At 40.0% G+C, this 18,922-nt stretch overlaps 1 protein-coding gene across 3 annotated transcripts in view; it reads right to left on the reverse strand.

The window, feature by feature from the left end:
* LOC140064442 (vasoactive intestinal polypeptide receptor 1-like) overlaps positions 1–18,435 on the reverse strand; it is a 70,962-nt gene extending 52,527 nt beyond the window's left edge. For 2 of the 3 annotated variants that reach the window (XM_072111361.1, XM_072111360.1), the window contains exons 1-3: positions 9,660–9,799; positions 5,633–5,747; positions 3,065–3,172 (exon numbers count right to left, since the gene is read on the reverse strand). In XM_072111361.1, coding sequence (XP_071967462.1) covers positions 3,065–3,172; positions 5,633–5,747; positions 9,660–9,743 — 307 coding nt within the window. In that variant the 5' untranslated portion in view covers positions 9,744–9,799. Of the gene's footprint in view, positions 1–3,064; positions 3,173–5,632; positions 5,748–9,659; positions 9,800–18,324 lie in introns of those variants that run through there. The other variant, XM_072111362.1, reaches the window with a different exon arrangement.
* Between the last annotated feature and the right edge of the window lie 487 nt (positions 18,436–18,922).

Below are 18,922 nucleotides of genomic sequence, written 5' to 3' on the forward strand. Positions count from 1 at the left end.
GCAAGAAATGATGAGAGAGAGGCGGCTATAGCGGATCTCCCTGGGGCAACCCTTTGGTATCTAGAGTATGAGTCTCTGTGTAGTGGACAGGGTGCCTGTGATGATGGCAGCTGTAGTAGCAGGGACCAGACGGAGGCAGAGGTTGAACAAAAACAACTTACAGTTCTTTATTGGAACCGACAGGAACCGCAGCAACGTGCCTTAACAGAGTAGTGGAGTGCTGAGATGCAAGTTGGAGGGAGCCACAGGAGGGATTCTCAGCCTGGATGCAGAGGGCAGGCTGGGAGGTAGCTGTGTCCTAATAGGATGCTTCAGCTTTATCCTGGATTGCTTCAGGTATCACCCTTAAAGGTAGGATGATACCCCTTTCCTCACTATACTAGCTATTAGCTTCACTCTTCAGGCAGGGGCTAGGCTCACCTGCTCTTGGTCTGGTGTGCTGACTGCACAGACTCCTCTGAGTCTCTAATCTGAGAGAGTGAACTCTCTCCTCACACTGCACTCTCTTCTGAGAGAGGACTAACTTCTTCTGGAAGTTTCCAGGGATCTTGTTACTCCCCTGGTCAGGTGGTGGCTACTCCTCCAATTACATCTCAGCTCACAGCTCAGCTCACAGAGACAAAGTATAACACCTGTGATTGGCTGACACATATGACATCACATAAAGCAATTAACTCCTGCCTTACCAGGCAGGATCTACCACTGCAGAGTTCATCTGTGTTATGTAGTGACATGCTGTGAGGCTAATCAGACCCTACACAGGCTGCAAGCTACATGGTGGGACGTATTCGCAACCACTCCTCTGCCTTGCATCGGCGAGGGTGTTGCAGATACTCATAAAGTCCTTAAGGCAGGGCCACCATCCCAAGGAGGATAATGGGCCCATGATCTCAGAAAGCTATCCCCTCTTTCCTGGGGTGCAGGGTACTATGCTGAATGTGCAGAGGGAGAGCAGTCCAGCAAACAGGGAGGGAGGTTGAGTTTGCTCCTACAGGACTGGCCATGCTTTTCCTCTTTAGACCTGGAGCACGAACACTAAGAGCAGGTTATCCATCAGTTATCCAACTCCTGTCTTTCTATCTATCTATCTATCTATCTATTTATCCATCTCTTATCTATCTAGGAAGATAAGAATTCATATATGTATACAGAGAATTAATAATCTAAAGTGGCAGTGCATATTACATATCAATAGTAATTCATCTATATATAAACTGGCAATATAGATTATGCACCGCCACTTAAGATGATGAATTTTTTTGTACTTTATATTTGAATTTTGTAATGTACTACTTCTTATACTAATAAGTCAGGTGACACATTCACTTGTTTTAAATATCTGGTTGCAATGCCATATCCTTTGCTTTAAAAAGGTGGTAACACAATGAAACATTGCGCATGGGTGAAACTCAACACAATTTTTTTTCCTTAAATGGACTGGTATGTGCTGCCTCATTTTTGCTTGTATGAAATTGATGCTCAACTGTCCAGCGTCAATTTATAATTATAATCATCCCCTTTACCTAGAACGGATGTGTTTTTACTGTGCGTTCCAAATGACAGCTCCCATTCATTCTTTGGGTCAGTACGATGTTGAAGTTATCAAATTTATATACGGTAGGCTTTATTTTGTTTGAATAGATTAAAAATAAAAAAACTTTTTGAGAGAAAAGATACCAATATCTTTTTTATACTTTGGACCTGTGTAAGGTGTCTTTTTTTGCAAGGTGACGTTTTCACTTATATTAATTTGGTATCTATGTAACCTTTTGATCCCTTTCAGTTTTATGAATGGAAAAATAACAAAAAAGCAACGATATTTGAAAGCTTTTTTCTGTCACAGCATTCCCGGTACTGGATAATCATTTTTATGTCTTGATTTAGCGTTTTGGGACAAGTTTATTACTGTTTTTTTTTCTTTTTATATGTGTTTTAGGGAAACAGGGAGGGTTGATTTAAACTGATGCATTTCAGGTTCACTAGGGTACTTTTACCCTAGAGGGTCTGATCACAAATACAATATACTGCAATATTGCTTTATTGCAGTATATTGTAAATCTACTACTGATATCTAACAGTCTGCCACCTGAATACTCTTCTAGACATGCTTAGCAGTCACTAGGAGCCAACAGGCAGTCATGGCAATGGATCGTGTCGTAGGCGCACCGTTGCCCCTCTCCGCTGCTCTGCTCCCCCGCTGGCTCACTTACCTTGCCACGATCCAGCGTTGATCGTGCGCACATCCCAGTCTCCCTGGGCGTGTGCCTGGCAGCTTCCTGAGATTTGAAGGCCCAGAGCGCCGATAATTGCCGCTGGCTTTAAATTCCACCCCTTCCTGTGTCCCCTGCCGGATCTTCGTGCCTTGTGCCCTAGAGAATGCTGTGTTCCATGCCTTTTGTTGTTATTGTGATTTCCCGTTGTGACCCCGGTTCCATTCCTTACTACGCTCTTCCGCTGCCTGCCTTGACCTGTAGCTACCTCTTGCCTGTCCCCGACTACGATTTTGCTCAACGTCTTTGTACTTCGCCTTGGCAGCCACCACGGACAAAAGTTGCACGGCGGGTTCTGGTGAAAACTGGGTACCACTTACATTCCGGTCCCAGGTGCCGGCTTACATCATCGTCAACGGTGTTCCAGTGGGTCCATTACCCCTGAAGCTCCCTCTGATTAGGTCACAGGGGAGGGCAGCACCCACTGAAGGCACTGTTAAGTGGGTAACTGCCAGCACTGATCATTGTAGTTAATGGCATGTGTCGGCTGTATAATACAGGTGACATTAGCCCTGTGTGAAAAGATCTCAGCCTGTTAGCTCTCTCCATACAACCCCTGTCCATACAATCTCAGCATGACCTAATATAACATTTTAAATCTCAGGGACTTAAAAATGGTTCATATTCTAATTAAGTTATCCTCTAATCTAAGCAGTTGCCATGAACTTTACCGTGTGCATGTTTTGGATGTTTGACAACCTTTATGCATTTTGCCGTAATTATTAGAAATTGAAAGATCAAAACAGACAACAGAAAGTTAACCGCTAAAGTTATCATTGACATGGGCCTCCTACCTTTTGTCTTTAGAAATATCTGAAGACTTTCAGGACAATAGGCAGTCACCGTTTCTCCAATTGAAGCTGCATTCCAACAATTAACACCGTCCCATTCGGTCGAACATCCTGTAACAGAAAAAGAAGCTTCTGTTGGATGAGATAATGCCACAACAATCTGTATTGCTCAATTGTTTGGAATAGGTAATAAGTAGTAGGGACTTGTACAAAGATCAGACTTCTTGAATTGTGATCCAGCATCTATGAGCTGCACACAGCCCTAGCCTATAATTTCTCTACAGCAGAAGCAATTAGTGATGATCACAGGAACCGCCAAACCTGGGTCCGTACCAAATTTGGCATATTCGACAGCCACAGCTCTTCATGCTTTGGGTTTTTGTTCACGGAAAATGCTCTAAGTTGGTTGATTGACTACTGAGCAGTCATAGTATCATAGTTTATATGTTTGAAAAAAGACACTTGTCCATCAAGTTCAACCAAGGAAGGGAAGGGATTGTATGAGGAAGGAATTTAGGGGAAGCAATTCTATATAATATAACCATCAATGTTATCTACATGTAAAAAGGCATCTAGACCCTTCTTGAAGCTCTCTGCTGTCCCTGCTGTGACCAGCCCCTGAGGCAGGCTATTCCACAGATTGACAGTTCTCATAGTAAAAAACCCCTGTCGCCTCTTTTGATTTTATTTAATCTGAAACAACTTACCACCATATTTTTTGTATGGACCATTCATATATTTATATAAATTATTTATGTCCCCTCGTAGTCGTCTCTTTTCCAGACTAAATAAATCAAGTTGTTTTAATCTTTGCTAATAACTGAGACTCTCCATACCCCTTATGATTTGTGTGGCTCTATGTTGAACCCTCTCCAGGGCATCCTTTTTATGGACCGGTGCCCAGAACTGGACGGCATATTCCAGATGAGACGAACCAGTGCCTTGTACAGTGGTAATATTACAGCCCTATCACGAGAGTCCATACCACTTTTGATACATGACAGGATCTTGCTGGCTTTAGAGGCAGCTAATTACATTGGATGCTGTTAATCAATTTATGATCTACTAGTACCCCCAGGTCCTTCTCAACTAGGGACTCACCCAGATTTGCTCCCCTTTACAGTCAATCTTAAAGGTACAGACTCAGTATAGTTTGCAGTTCCAGCCTCACACAGTGTTAAGCTAAAATAACAGTCTTAGACCTATTCGCATTACTGTTACATTACAGTGCGACTTTTTCAAGTATTTTCACTGACAAGAGGATCCGCCTAATTCACAGCCAAGGTGGACATCCTCATGTTCATTAATAAGGAACCAGGCGTGACATGGCATGGAAACTTGGTTGTGCCAGTGTCAGAATAAATTGGTAGAGAATGCAATACTGCACTTTAACTTGAAATTGTCAAATTGTGCATTAACCGAATTTTAACTTGAAATTATCTAATTCCTCAGTACCTGAATTTAAGGTTTGTAGTTTTTCCATTGCTTTTTTTGCTTCTACGTAAGTAGCTACACCCAGAGCGCCTTTAACCGTTGTGACATTAAAAGCCTTTTTTAAAACTAATTTTTTATTATTATTTCTTTTTTTAATTACATTTTTTTTATTCTTATTTTAAGTACTTTTTCTAGCCCAACATGTATATGCCCAACTGCCCTGTTACTTCCACCATTTTTCAGCTCCTTACAACTCTTATTTTACAGCTATTTGGGGTAATAAAATTTGGGTCCCCACTGATTTTAACCGGGTTCGAGTTTGGGATCAAGAATGTACCAAATTCTCACTCCCAAACCAATTTTCCGCTCAATATTCGGAAAAACTCATAGAACCTGAATTTTATCCAAGGCGCTCATCCTAATTTGCAGCCAAGAAGTTAGGAATTTGTTCAGAACAAAAAACTGAGACAAATTGAATTGAAAGCAGAATGCCTCATGTCTAAAAGAGGTGGACTTTTAAAAACATTTTTGTGCCTACTGAAATTTTGGAGACCCAGTATTAGGATATGTCACCGATATCAAAATGTGTTCAACATCCAGTACTCACAATCTTCTGTGAACACAGGCCGGTAACGTCACAGTCACCAGTTACCTGATCTGTTTACTGATCTGCAATAGAAAACCCAGCCATGATACTAGTATGCAAGTGCATTGGGCTTTGGAAGGAAAGTAGGTACCCTAATCTTACAGCTCTTTACATACTAGGAAAACTCAGTCAGGAGTTTTTTTAATTTTACAATTTACTACCATTTGCCACAAATTACCATTGGAACCCATATGATTGTTTATATATATATATATATATATATATATATATATATATATATGTATCTAGAAGAGAAAACAATAGTCAGTATTCTATCCCACTGGGTGGGTTAGTGACAGAGGTTGCTTGGTTATAGGTTGCTGTACATACAAGGTTGTTAAAAAATAAAGTGGAGACAAAATTGCAGCGCAGTTGACTGAAAATGCAATATCCAAAAATGAACAGTTCCTTTAAAGCAAACATTATTTTTAATGCTTGAACTGCTCAATAGATTTTCAATGTTGATGATTTCAGAAACATAAGGTTGTTACCTTCATTTCCATGTCTGAATAATGTCTCATTCTCTGCTCGCATCCTCTTATAACACTCAGCTTCTTCTGCTAGAACTTGAAGCACCAGGTCACATTCTGGGTGAGTACAGTCGACCTAGTGGAGAGAGGAAGAAAACATACATGTAATATGATTCGTTCAGAAGTTTGTATACTATCAAGAGCAACAAAGTTTTTCCTTCAAATCATGGCCTCAGAATACCGTAAAAAGAAAACTTCCATTGAATTAACCCTTTATTATAAAAATGTGTCCTTACGTTTGTAAAGCTTAAAGAGGTATTCCCACAAAAATGTAATAATTACAACCTGTCTATATCAGTCCTGGTGTTTACATTTTGGTTGTTCCTGGATACGACATAAACTCCTGACTATGTTTGGCAGATAGCTTTTCTTGTACAGCAGGGGAAGGGGGCAGAGAGCATTACAGACAGAGACAATTCCTGTCCAGCAAGCAGCATGTAGAAGAGACAGACAAGCTAAGTGGTGACATAGCAGTGATTCGGAAAAACCGCCGCATTTACAAAAAAAAAGTGTCGCTGGACTCGCGCTTACCTTCATCCAGGATGGCTCGGTGAACTCCAGTGCGTTCCGATGCTCTTCAGCGCAGCAGCGACGCCTGGTGGAGGATGGAGGAACTACCTTAGTGAATCCTGGCGGAACCCGAATCCACCGCAGAGAACACGCCGCTGGATCGCGAATGGACCGGGTAAGTAAATCTGCCCCAGTGTGTCTTATATCCATCTTATGACTCTGCTCTGTCTCATATCTCTTTTTCCATGGGTCAGATACTAGTAAAATCTTCAAAAGCTACATCAAAGTGTAGGTAAACCCTGTACCTTGATAATCTAAACACAGCATCGCATAACACAAAGGAATCATGAGGTGTCTGCTCAGCTAGTGACTACTCACACTACTGAATCTTACAATGACCACCACTGGGTGATAGGACCTAAAACAGCTCTAAAATTGAGTAAAATTACAAATCAGGGGTTAAAAATGATAAAAATGGTAAACATCACTAAAAGATTAAAATGTGAGAACTTTCTTTCATAGGCGAAACCCTTTAATTGACAATATTGTGTGGGAGTTGCCAATTTTTACACAGTCACAATTATAAACTCATGGGTATTGCTTATCAAACTGGGAGTTGTAGTATGAGAACGGTGACATGTTGTGCCTGTTTAGGTCTGATCTGTAGTAATTCAAAGGGAATTAACATTTTGCCCTGTTGTATAGTGTGGGCGGTATGCTGAATAGAGTATATTAAGACAATTGAGCAGTCACTTAAGACGAAAGAAAACTGTGATGAACTAATTATAGGGCCTGACAATACATAAATAAGCATAACGCGTAAAATTATAGCTCCAGCACTGACAGATTGTTCCAGGTTTGTCCTTTCCGCCTTTTTGTCTGATGGCAGTATGACAGCAGCTGTCAAAAATTTTAAAAAATTTCAAAGTATGGGAATTAACCCATTAAATGCCAAATGTACTTAAAGGTCTTTTTGGAACTCCCCTGGGGTCAGAGGTAAAAGTAAAGTATTCACTAGTTACATGAAATTCTTAATAAAAAGCTTAAAAGAGGTTATCCCATTTCAGCAAATACATATTATTGTTTTTATAATGAAAAGAAAATACAAAAAGTATATTGAAAAATTGTATCAATTCCTGGTTTTCTAGATCTACGCTGTTATTTTATAGAAAGGTTCTCTGTTTACTCCAAATGGATAGAAATCTGTCCATGGTCATGTGATGGACACACAGGTGCACCAGGCTTTGATTAGCCTCTGTGATAACAACAAATCATGCACCTGTGTGACATCACATGACCAGGGGCTGATTTCTGTCCACTGGAAGTGAACATAGAAGCTTTCTATAGAATGACAGCAAGCAGAGATTTATATTCATCTGTGAGGATAGCATATCTGAAAATTGTATAACTTTTCCTTACAAAAACTATATCAATTATTTGCTGAAAGTGAACAACCCATTTAACGTGGCACAGCTGAGGCATCAGGCATACATCAGGTTCAGATAGGTATGATATATGTTAGTTAGTTGCCCCTTTCTGCTTTTTTAGGTTCATTGATTTTTTTTTTTTTTGCACCTTTCTGTAACTTTTTTATGCGCACACCATGAACCGGTCATCCTGAGTTCCTTATTTAATTTTATATTTTGTCTGCTTCTAGATATAGGCTCCAGATTTACTATTGGAATTAGTTTGAAAAGTCACAAAAATATTTTGTAAAAAAAACTATATTTGTTAAGCTGCCAAGCCACTGTGAAATCTGATGTGCAGAAGATCTAAGACCCTCGGGGTCTTAGCACTTTTCTGAATGGCTCATGGCCATAAGCTTCAGATTTAATCAGTGTTCTGATAAATGAGGGGATCCGGTTCTGCAGTTTCACAAACCTGTTGTTGCAACATAAACAGCTAAATGCCACCACTACAGGGGAGACACTTAAAGATCCACTTGGAGACTGATTCAGGGGTCAAATTCTTTTCTGCCCCCCGGTGTTTCTGCTACAAGTTTTGCACCTGGGTTCAAGAATTAGAATTTATGCCATTTTTCTTTATTACTACTGCTTTTCTAGAGTTTTTAGGTTAATTTCTTTAAATTTCAGTTCTCCATGAGTTGAAGTGTATGGGGGATAGCTACTTCCATGTGTCTTGCACACTGCACACAGTAAAGGAGAATCTGCTTTATGTCTTACATTAGAGAGCAACATTAGGGTCATATAGGACATTACAAGGTTTATTTTTCTCTGTATCTGCCTTTATCTCTCAGCTTTTTCACATTCATTCCCTTCCCTCTCCACAGATTTTTTAAGTTGATGAAACTTGCCACAGCTGGAAAAAGTACAATTATTTCCACAAAATAGAAGCTTCTTACAACTATGGGACCAGAAAATTAAAAAAAAAAGTTGTGAGTTGAGAAGTTAAAGGGGTTGTCTACTTTCAGAAAATAAATTATATTGTTTGTGTAATAAAGTTACATAATTTCCCAATATACAGTTTTCTAGATCTCTGCTTGCTTTCATTCTATAGGAAGCTTCATTGTTTACTTCCTTTGGATAGAAACCGGTCCTGGTCATGTGATGTCACACAGGTGCAGGGCTCGTTATAACACACATCTCTGATTACTCTCTCTGAAACTAACAAGTTGAGCACCTGTGTGACATCCCATGACCAGGGACCAGGAAGACAACAAGCAGAGAAAGAGTGAGGAATTGATACAAAAAGTAAAATGGTAACATTGCATAACTTTTCATAACACAAACAATAGGTATCATTTGCTGAAAGGGACAACCCCTTTAATAAAAGAAAATGGAAAATTACAGCAGAGGGTTAAAAGGGTTTTCCAGGATCCCAAAATAGAAGCTGTAATTTTCCACAAATTGCACCACTGGGCTATGGGCTTGCTTCTGATACAGTACATGACTGTTTTTTGCTTTTCAGAAACAGTGCCACTCCTACTCATGAAAGGTGCATGGTATCGCAGATGGGCTCCATTCACTTACATGGTGATGGCTGTAATAACAAGAACAAGCTAAGGAGAAGATTGAAGTTTCATATGAATGAACACATAGGGCTAAGCTGCAATACCAGACACAGTCTATTGACATGAATAGCATCATTTCTGTAAGAAGAAAAAAACTTTTTTTTAATTCTATACAATTATAGGCATTGTTCAGCACCAAACTTCTCCAGTTAGTATTCCAGCATAAGCCCATTTACTTTAAAGTTATTGAACTACAATACCGAATACCAAATTACAGGTGTGATGCTGTTTTTCAACAACAGAACAGAGTCAAGTTTTTCTTCTCTGAGATAACCTCTACAAGTGATTTTCACATTGTTCAGAAAGTTCATTATCACATCCCCAAAGCAACATCAGCAGATCAAGTTCATTGTAACGTCTTATGTTTTCATGAAAAAAGGGTTAAAAGACGCTGAACACCCACACACACACAATACACTGATACAAAGAAATGTTTCACAGGCTTACCACTTCAGGGAAGAGCAAGAGAAGAAGAAAATACATAGTTCCACAGATTCCTCTAAAGAAGGTTGATGGTCCAGGATGTAACATATCAGGACAATGTGTGTCTTCTGCAGATGTTGGTCCTGTGAGGAGCTAGATCTATTAAATGTAGCTGCAAGTGTCTTCGCAAAGGGAGAAGGAATGCTTCAGGTGCTTCTCTCCTGTGCCTGGTCCTTCCTTGGAATGCTACAGCTGTCACCCCAGAAGCCCAGGTAGTACTATCTCCTCCTCCCAGATGCAGGATTCTCTCCTCCTTCCTAATCCTTCTCAATTGAATGTATGTATCCTCTGGTCACAGCATCTCAGAGCTCCCCATTAGGCTCTTTATCTGAGCACAATGTTTCTGGGAACTGAAGAGCTTAGAGGATGAGAGATTTCCTAGTGGTGTCCTACCCATGAATGTGGTGTGCGGATTGCTGGCTGCATCCTTATTACCATTTCAGGTTATACAATGTATTTGACTGCTTAAATAGTCTTGGCCCACATGTAGCTTCAGATGATTCACTCACTTTGAAGTTGAGGAGCCTGGATTTTCTGCGTTGCCTGCAGTGTCACTTTGAATGTCTGTTCCCAAATTATCATGTCTGTGTCACATCCTTTCCAGTTTAATCAACACTGACACCTGAATATCTTTTAGAATGTAAGCTCTTGTGAGCAATGCCCTCACTCCTATTTTTTATATGACCACGTTTTTGCTTTGTAATGTTTTATTTTGTTTGTATATGTCCGCTATGATCTGTACATGGGTATATAGAAATAAATATTAATATTTTAGTTGCTGTAGAAATCTAGGAAAACAATTTGTCAAGTCTTGCACAAAACATAGTATAAGAAATTATCAGTCAATTTAGAAGGTAGGCAGCATGGTCTAGAGCAGGAGGAGCTGGGAAAATTGTACATAGAGCCCTGTATGCAGGATCCATGTTATAGAGCACAAGCAGCTGAGTAGAATGTACAGGCAGCAAGTTATATAGCCAAGGGGACTGAGCATATTGTACACAGTGGGGCTTATTTACTAAGGTGTCGCGAAACGCACTTTTGTTGAATTTGGGACATTTTTGGGATTTGCGCCGCTGTGATAGCTATTTAGAAGGCGATTGTGTCGGCTTTCATGCAACAGAAACCGGGGGGCGGGCAGTTGGACGATCCGACTGATTCAGACTGAGCGCAGGATTTAATATACAAATTGTGTCACAACCAATGCACTCTCATACACCGGGAAGAGGATGGTGAACACCGGCGGACCTGAGCGGGGAAGCAAAAGATGCAGGAAATCGGGCGCATGATCTTTGTGAATCGAGGCACAGTGCATTTTTGTCGGACAATGCACTTCGGGTGAACTCCGTCAACCAGGTAAGTAAATGTGCCCCAGTGTCCTATATGCAGGAAGCATGTTATAGGGCTGGAGGAGCTGAGCTGAGTATATACAGCACCCTGTCTGAATGCAGCATGTTATAGAGCAAGTGGAGCTGAGCAGATTGTAAATAGTGTCCTATTTGCATGCATCCTTCATATCGGAAAGCAACATGTTACGGAGCAGGAGATATATTTTTGAGGGGAATGATTCCGTTTCAATTGGTATTTATCTATTTATGTCCCTGCTTTCTCAATGCTTTAACCCCTTAGTAATGCGGCTTGAAAAGACTCTAGTGACCGGGCATTTTTACCGAATTTTCGCAAGCAGCGGTTCAAGGTCCTTTACACTTTTTTTTTGTGTGCTACCTTTTTTTTTATGACCAAATTTTATTGGAGAATATGGATACAAGATTTACAATGTTTACAATCATGGACTTTGCATATCTACATCTCCATTTTACAGTTTTTTAGATTTCTCATAATGTACGGCATTATATCTCTCAGGACATTATTATGTACAAACTAGATAACTTACAAATACATTTAACTTAAATAAACTTAACCAGGTACATCAAGGTCTTCCAAGAACATACAGTCGGTTATTCAATTATATAGCATATAGCAGTGGTGGCGGACCTATGGCACGGGTGCCAGAGGTGGCATTTGGAGCCCTCTCTGTGGGCACCCAGGCCATCACCCAGCACAAAGGTCAACATTTAGGACTCAATACCTTCTCTTGCAGTCACAGGCAGCCCAGTATGATCCACATTCAGCTCTATTTTAAAGTGACTAGAAGTGCAGGAGGAGCAAGGAAACCTTAGAGGGAAACTAAAATAATAATCCAAATTTCTCCTGCTTTCTACTGTATTGGTGTCCTCAGGATGGCAATACATTTGAAACCTGTGAGTTACTTTAGTTTCTTTAAATTGGTATTTGGCACTTTGTGAAAAATATGTGGTTTTTGCTTGTAGTTTCAGCACTCAGTCCCTAAAAGATTCGCCATCACTGGTGTATAGCATGGGTTATTTTCCTCCCTTCCCCATAGTGATCGTGGTGTAAATGATGTTTTGCATGCCACCTTTAAATTTTTTACAGTGTTTTTTTTTTTTAAACATAGAGCTAGTTACAACATATTAAAAGTTTAAACTTATTATTCATTTTTATTTTTATTTGGGGTTAAAAGTGGAAAAAAGTCTCTTTTTTGTAATTTATAGTACATATTTTTTACATTTTTAAAGTAACTCAAATTGAACATTATTAATGAATTCCCTATTTTGTTTTGTTTATTTTGTTATATAATATGTATAGGTATGTACACCGAGCTCCACACTGCACCCCTAAAAATACCACAGTCACTTACATTATAATGGAGAATGTTCCTAGTTTATATTATCCACGCAACATTACTGAACACACAAAATAAAACTTTCTTTATATAGTCACCCAAATAAATTGTAGTATATACAGCACCCACAATTTATTAGGTTCCCTTATTTAGCCTCCCCCTGCATAAACAGCCTCTACCTCCTATATACACATCCTCCTCACCCCTGTATACACAGCCTCAGCCCACTGTATATACACATCCTCTCCCCCCTGTATACACAGCCTCAACCCCCTGTCTACACAGCCGACGGCCCCCTGTAAACACAGCCGACAGCCCCCTGTATACACAGCCGACAGCCCCCTGTATACACAGCCGACAGCCCCCTGTATACACAGCCTCATCCCCTGTATACACAGGCTCACCTCCCATCCCGTATACACAGCCTCCCCCTATATACACAGCCTCCTCACCCCTGTATACACAGCCTCAGCCCTCCCTGTATACACAGCCTCCTCACCCCTGTATACACAGTCTCTTCCCCCTGTATATACACAGCCCCCCCTGTATACATAGCCTATCCCCCCTTTATACACAGCCTCTCCCCCCTGTATACACTGCCTCAGTTTTGTCAGTACTACCGACGGCAAAATGCCCCTCTAAAAGGGTCTTTAATCTGCTGCCTGATGCAGGGACTTCTCCCCACCTCATGGCAGATGTGGCCCTGGGTGAATTAACTCAATACTTATCATGGAGAATTTGATACATTCTGCTCTTGGGGGGTCTCCTTTAGCTCTTCTACCAGGTCTACCAGCAAGCTTCTTAACTCCATGGACACACCATAGGCACACCAATCCTCCATGATGCCTACCTGACAGCCTCCCCCAACCCTCCTTTTCTGCCCCTCTTTCCCTACCTTCATCTCTCTTTGCTAATTTACTGTAACTGTTACAACCCATGCTTTTTGTTTTAGTGCTTAATTTCACACCCCAAAATGTTTTTGTCTCTATTTGTTGTTTATGAAAACCAATAAATTAAATATGCTAAAAAAAAATCCAATGTTATTAACTTGCATCAAGTGTACATGTTGCACTTCTTTCAATCCAGTGCAGTCTCACTATAAGGCACCAGTTATTGGGTGGGAAAAAAAAGGTCCTTTATTTCAGACAAAATCCAGTCAGACACAACTCAAAGTATAGGCCATGTCGGTCAAATTCTGCATCAGAAAGCAGATTGTGACCTGGTATTTCAACAGCGCAGGTCACATGAGGCATTTGTAGATACCATCTGTCATAAGTACATATATTCATTTTGTTACTTTATCAGTTTTTACTTTTATTCATAGTACAACACAGTACAAAGGATAGATACTATTTTACTGGACAACCCCCTTAACTTACTAGTATATGATTGCTAGATATGAACCATAAAACCCCTTCAAAGGTTCCCTGTTGCCATGAAGCTGCAGTGAAATCTGATGGCGGCGCGCTATAAAACTCCTGTTTTTACATTGTAACAACTAGTCCTCTAATAGTACCTGTGCCGCCTAGGGGTTGGCCACTAATATAAAGTTTATCAGGGTAATTATAAGACCCTAATAATGTCACCAATATTGTACTCATCCTGGTAAATGTTCTGTGTAGTCTGCAGGATCCCCGGGTCACATGACCCTCAGGCCTTCTTTTGACATCTCTTGTTCTGCATATTGTTCTTATGGATCAAGGAGGCCATGCACACATTACTGCATACACAACAAAGACATCCGGAGGCCACGCCAACCACTGAGTCCTGCTGACTGTTGGTCACATGACCCAGGGCTCCAGCAGACCACAGGGAAAGTTTATCAGTGTAAGTTTAATATGGATGACCCTATTAGGGTCTGGAACTTACCCTATTAAACTTTTGTATTAGTGGTCTTCCCATTTATGGCTGTTTTAGAGAGGGTATATAATACAGAGCACATCCCCTACATTTCAACCCTCATTCACATATGCCATCAAAATCTAACTTCTGCTGCTTCCACCCTTAGGATCATTAGAGGACTGAGATATGGGAAACAGGAGGCAAAATTCCCATTACAACATACATGAATGCAATATAATGGGGGTCATTTACTAAGTGCCCGATTCGCGTTTTCCCGACGTGTTACCCGAATATTTCCGATTTGCGCCGCTTGTACATGAATTGCCCCGGGTTTTTGGCGCACGCGATCGGATTGTGGCGCATCGTGGCCGGCATGCGCGCGACAGAAATCGGGGGGCGTGGCCGAACGAAAACCCGACGTATTCGGAAAAACCGCCGCATTTAAAAACCGAAATGTGTCGCTTGGGAAGCGCTCACCTTCACCTGCTATGGGATGGTGCATTCCGGGGCGTTAAGATTATTTTCGGCGCAGCAGCGCCACCTGGTGGACGGCGGAGAAACTACCTTCTTAAATCCCAGCCGGACCCGAATCCTGTGCAGAGAACGCGCCGCTGGATCGCGAATGGGCCGGGTAAGTAAATGTGCCCCAATGTCTTTGATATTAAAAATAGAGTTTAGAGCAATGGTGCCCCAGCTTTTGAAACTTTAGTTTATGTAGAGTTTGGTTAGTTTTATATGGTATAATATTTTAAGAGGTAAGAAATATATATATACGGTATATACTTTTTAAGAGCCATTGGTATCTCATTTGACACATTGGGAGTTTTGTTTTTCATTGCTCTTCTCCTATATCATTACAGAAAGCCAGAAGCCCCCTTGGAGATGTGACTACAACCTCATAAAGTTGTGAATTTTACAACTACTGAGCAAAGCAATTAATAATTGAATGTTTTATGATCTGTCTGGGACTTAGGATGGAAACCCATAAAAAAAGAGAAATGTGTTATTAAAACTAAGTGAAACGTCCAAAATCTCTATTGCAATTAATCACTATTTCCGGAGATGTAATAAAACAGCGCATGAATTTCATATTGCCCAGGGTATCTTTTTTACGCCTCATCTACATAAATATTATAAACAAAGCATAATGTGATCATCACCAGGGAACACAAGTCATTTTGTACATTTTACTTTATCATTTTTTATACATTCCATTGAATTAAAAAGTAACTATAAATACTTTATGATCATTTAGATTTCTTTTTCTTTATTCAACCTCTTAAAAAGTGAACAAAGACAGAAACAATGGGGCAGATTTATAAAGCTGTCTGAAAGTCAGAATATTTCTAGTTGCCCATGGCAACCAATCACAGCTCCCATTTAAAATATTCATGAGCAAAATGGTAAAATGAAAGCTGATCTGTGATTGGTTGCCATGGGCAACTAGAAATATTCTAACTTTCAGACAGCTTGATAAATCTGCCCCAATGTGTGTCTAAATCTTGTTCTTCTCTGTGAATCTGTGGTATTATTACAAAATTGTACTACACAAGTGTCATCAACCAAAAAACTGACAATAGCTACAGCAGTAAAAGTGTACAAACTAGATCTAAAGGACCAGTCACATCAGAGATGCTGCAGTCGGGTCAGGAAATTTGGCCAACACATAAACCCTGTTTCCCAAATACATACAACTTAAAGGACTCTAAAAATTCTTTAGATACATCCAACGTTTTGGGTATTGTGGGTACAATGGAGAATTTTATAGTTAAGTTATACTTTGTTATACAATTTAGACAGTAATATGCTGTAGCAGATTTATCAAAGTGTTCAAAGCTGAAAGAAATTTTCCCATGAAACAGTTTTCTGCTGACAAAGCTAAATGAGGGCTTGCTCGTTGCTGGACACGCAATCGGTTTTATTGGTACCACTCTGAAGTGAACAGAACCGATTTCTTTTATCACTTATGTGAGACAGGGAGTCAACTGAAAAATTGCTCTTACCCTGCAAAAGGACAATTAAAAAGTTATAGATTTTTGATGATTGGGAGTGAAAAATGAAACTCAAAAGCAAAAAAGGACCTGGTCATTAAGGGGTTAAAGCAACTTTCATAGGAGAAATAAACCCCCCAAAATGATTTCACATTTTTGTCATTTGTCTATAAACAAAAATGACATGGAATAAATAAAACTATTCTATCAAGTAAAGTGTCACATGTCACAAAAATGTCACATAAAATTGTTATCATAAGAAAAAGCCGTTCCAAGAATATTGGCATTCAAAGAAGAAGAGTAGAACAGTAGACTCTTGGTCTTGAAAGGTTTAAAAAGGATGGTTGAGACGCTGTATGCGGCATATGTGCAATAAAGTGAATGCCAGGTACCATGACTTCTTGGGACCCACCTAGCTCAGGGGCCGACCAGTGGATTCACCCGTTCACCTGTAAGCAAGTCTCAACCTGACCTCCCTGCTATAAAGTCTTCCTATTCTAATCTTGTGAGATTCAGGTTATTATTTTTTTTTGTATTGTCAGATAAAAGGAAAAAATCCTCAAAAATATATTTACAGTAGTTCTAAAACTTCACTTCACCTCTACTGCTTTAGCTGGCAGACATCATCATTCAGTGAATTCACTACGGAACGACATGTCAGCTCTCCTTTACATTCTGACATTTGTTGATTAATCTCAGGTTCTCTTCAGAGGAACAAAAGAGGCCCAGAATGAGATGGTTAGAACAGAATATAATAACAGTCACAGACTCTACTGGATGCTGAGTCATGTGTAATAAAGGGACACAGATGTCATATCAATTGCAAAATGATTGATGATCACATTAATCATCACAAAAGGGCAATAACCAACCTATGACACCCAATGTATTCTAAAAAGAGAGAAAACAAAACAAAATGTTGTTCTGTCAGCTATATGTATCGGTTATATGTCCTATTGGCTATATATCATATCAGTATTGCACTGATACAAAATTGATGAAGTATACGCCTCTCTAAAGAATCGAAAATTTCATTAAAAAACTTCCTTCTGATTTATGTTTAAAATGGGCGAAACTATGGAAATTTGTTGTTGTTTTTGCCAATTGTAGACCCTGATTATGACCCAATGCGTTTCAGCAAATGTCGCCTCCTCATGGGTCTTATATTACTCTGAATATCAAAGATGAAGGTTACATTTTAGCGCTTCAATTTTTCAGTAAGAAATATATATCATGCCAGCTATATGTCCTATCGGCTATACGTCCTGTTTAAGTATAATTGTATTTGGATATTTGTCAGGAAAGTGTCTTCTACTTAAAGGGGTATTCCCATGAAGACAAGTTTCTTATATGTACTCAGGATAACAAAATAACACATTCTCTAATTCACTGTTATTAACAAAAATACAGCATTTCAAAGATCTAAGTCCAACCTGTCTCTATCAGTCCTGCTGTACACAATTTCAGTTGCTTCTAGACACAACCATGTAACTTCTGACTTAGGGTTGGGTGGCCGCCAGCTTGGATTTCTGTGTGACAGCATGCAGATGAGATTTCTGTCTGCTGTGTGTACTGTAGCCACACCCCCTGCACCGAGCTCAGAGACACTTACTGATTCACTTTCTAAACCTTAGTAAATAAGTCTCAAAGTGTCTGTTTAGAGAGTCCCTGCCCACACGCTGGGATTTTGCACTGAGCAGCTTAGAGTGTGATAGGGGCTAAAACAGCAATAAAACTGAGTAAAATTGTAAAGTAAGGGGTTAAAATGATCTTTATTGTGTTAACATCACTAGGGGATTTAAATGTGAGAATTTTCTTTCGTGGGAAAACCCCTTTGACAGAATGTAGAGACACTGCAAACAGAATATATTGATATTGATTTCAAGTGACCCCAGGCTTATACCACATTTACCCTGCAGTCGTTGCTGCAAGGGAAATGTATGACCAGCCAGAGCTTACCCTGGGGAATTCATTGATTACAAGAGGCTAGTGGAGTCCTCTAGTTCTAGGTCATTAAAGGAAGGGGATGTCATGTCATTCTGAGGAGGTGAGGAATGTGCATTTAGGTTTTCCAGAATGTACTTTATATACATACCTGCCACCTTATAGGGACTATAATACCACACAAGCAGGAATAGTGTCACGGTCCAGGGACCTTTTTACCCTTCAAAACCTTCTCAATTTACATGAATATTCAGTACAAACACTGCTCTCCTGCAAGACATATGAAAATGTCACTAAGAATGTTACATATATCATACATTTCCTCAATTCAGGGTCATAAAATGGGCATGTTACCCTCACCATCCTGCTTTAAATGCAGAATAGATGATTTTGATCTTGCACACTGCTTGTGGGACAATCGGAAGGTCCAGCATGTGGTATCAGCTGTGGCATGCAAGGCAAAGTTTTAGGGGTTGATCGCTCCACAGTCTCCATTTCACACTCTTTTTCTGTCCAAATTCTGTTGCCCCTTAATGTCTAAAAAAAGGTACAATATACCTTCCACCAAAGAATGTAGTACCTATCTAGATTGGTAGCAGGAGATTTCCTGATGCTTGCTTTATACGTCGAGCGCCCTGATATCGCAAGATGGGCAATTTATTATCCTTATGATCGACTACTGGTTTCAGTAGGCCCCTGGGCCACAGAGCCTTAGTAGGCCCCATTGCAGTGAACTCACGTGGCAGTAT

Source organism: Engystomops pustulosus, chromosome 6 (genome assembly GCF_040894005.1).
Source record: "Engystomops pustulosus chromosome 6, aEngPut4.maternal, whole genome shotgun sequence".
NCBI lineage: Eukaryota > Metazoa > Chordata > Amphibia > Anura > Leptodactylidae > Engystomops > Engystomops pustulosus.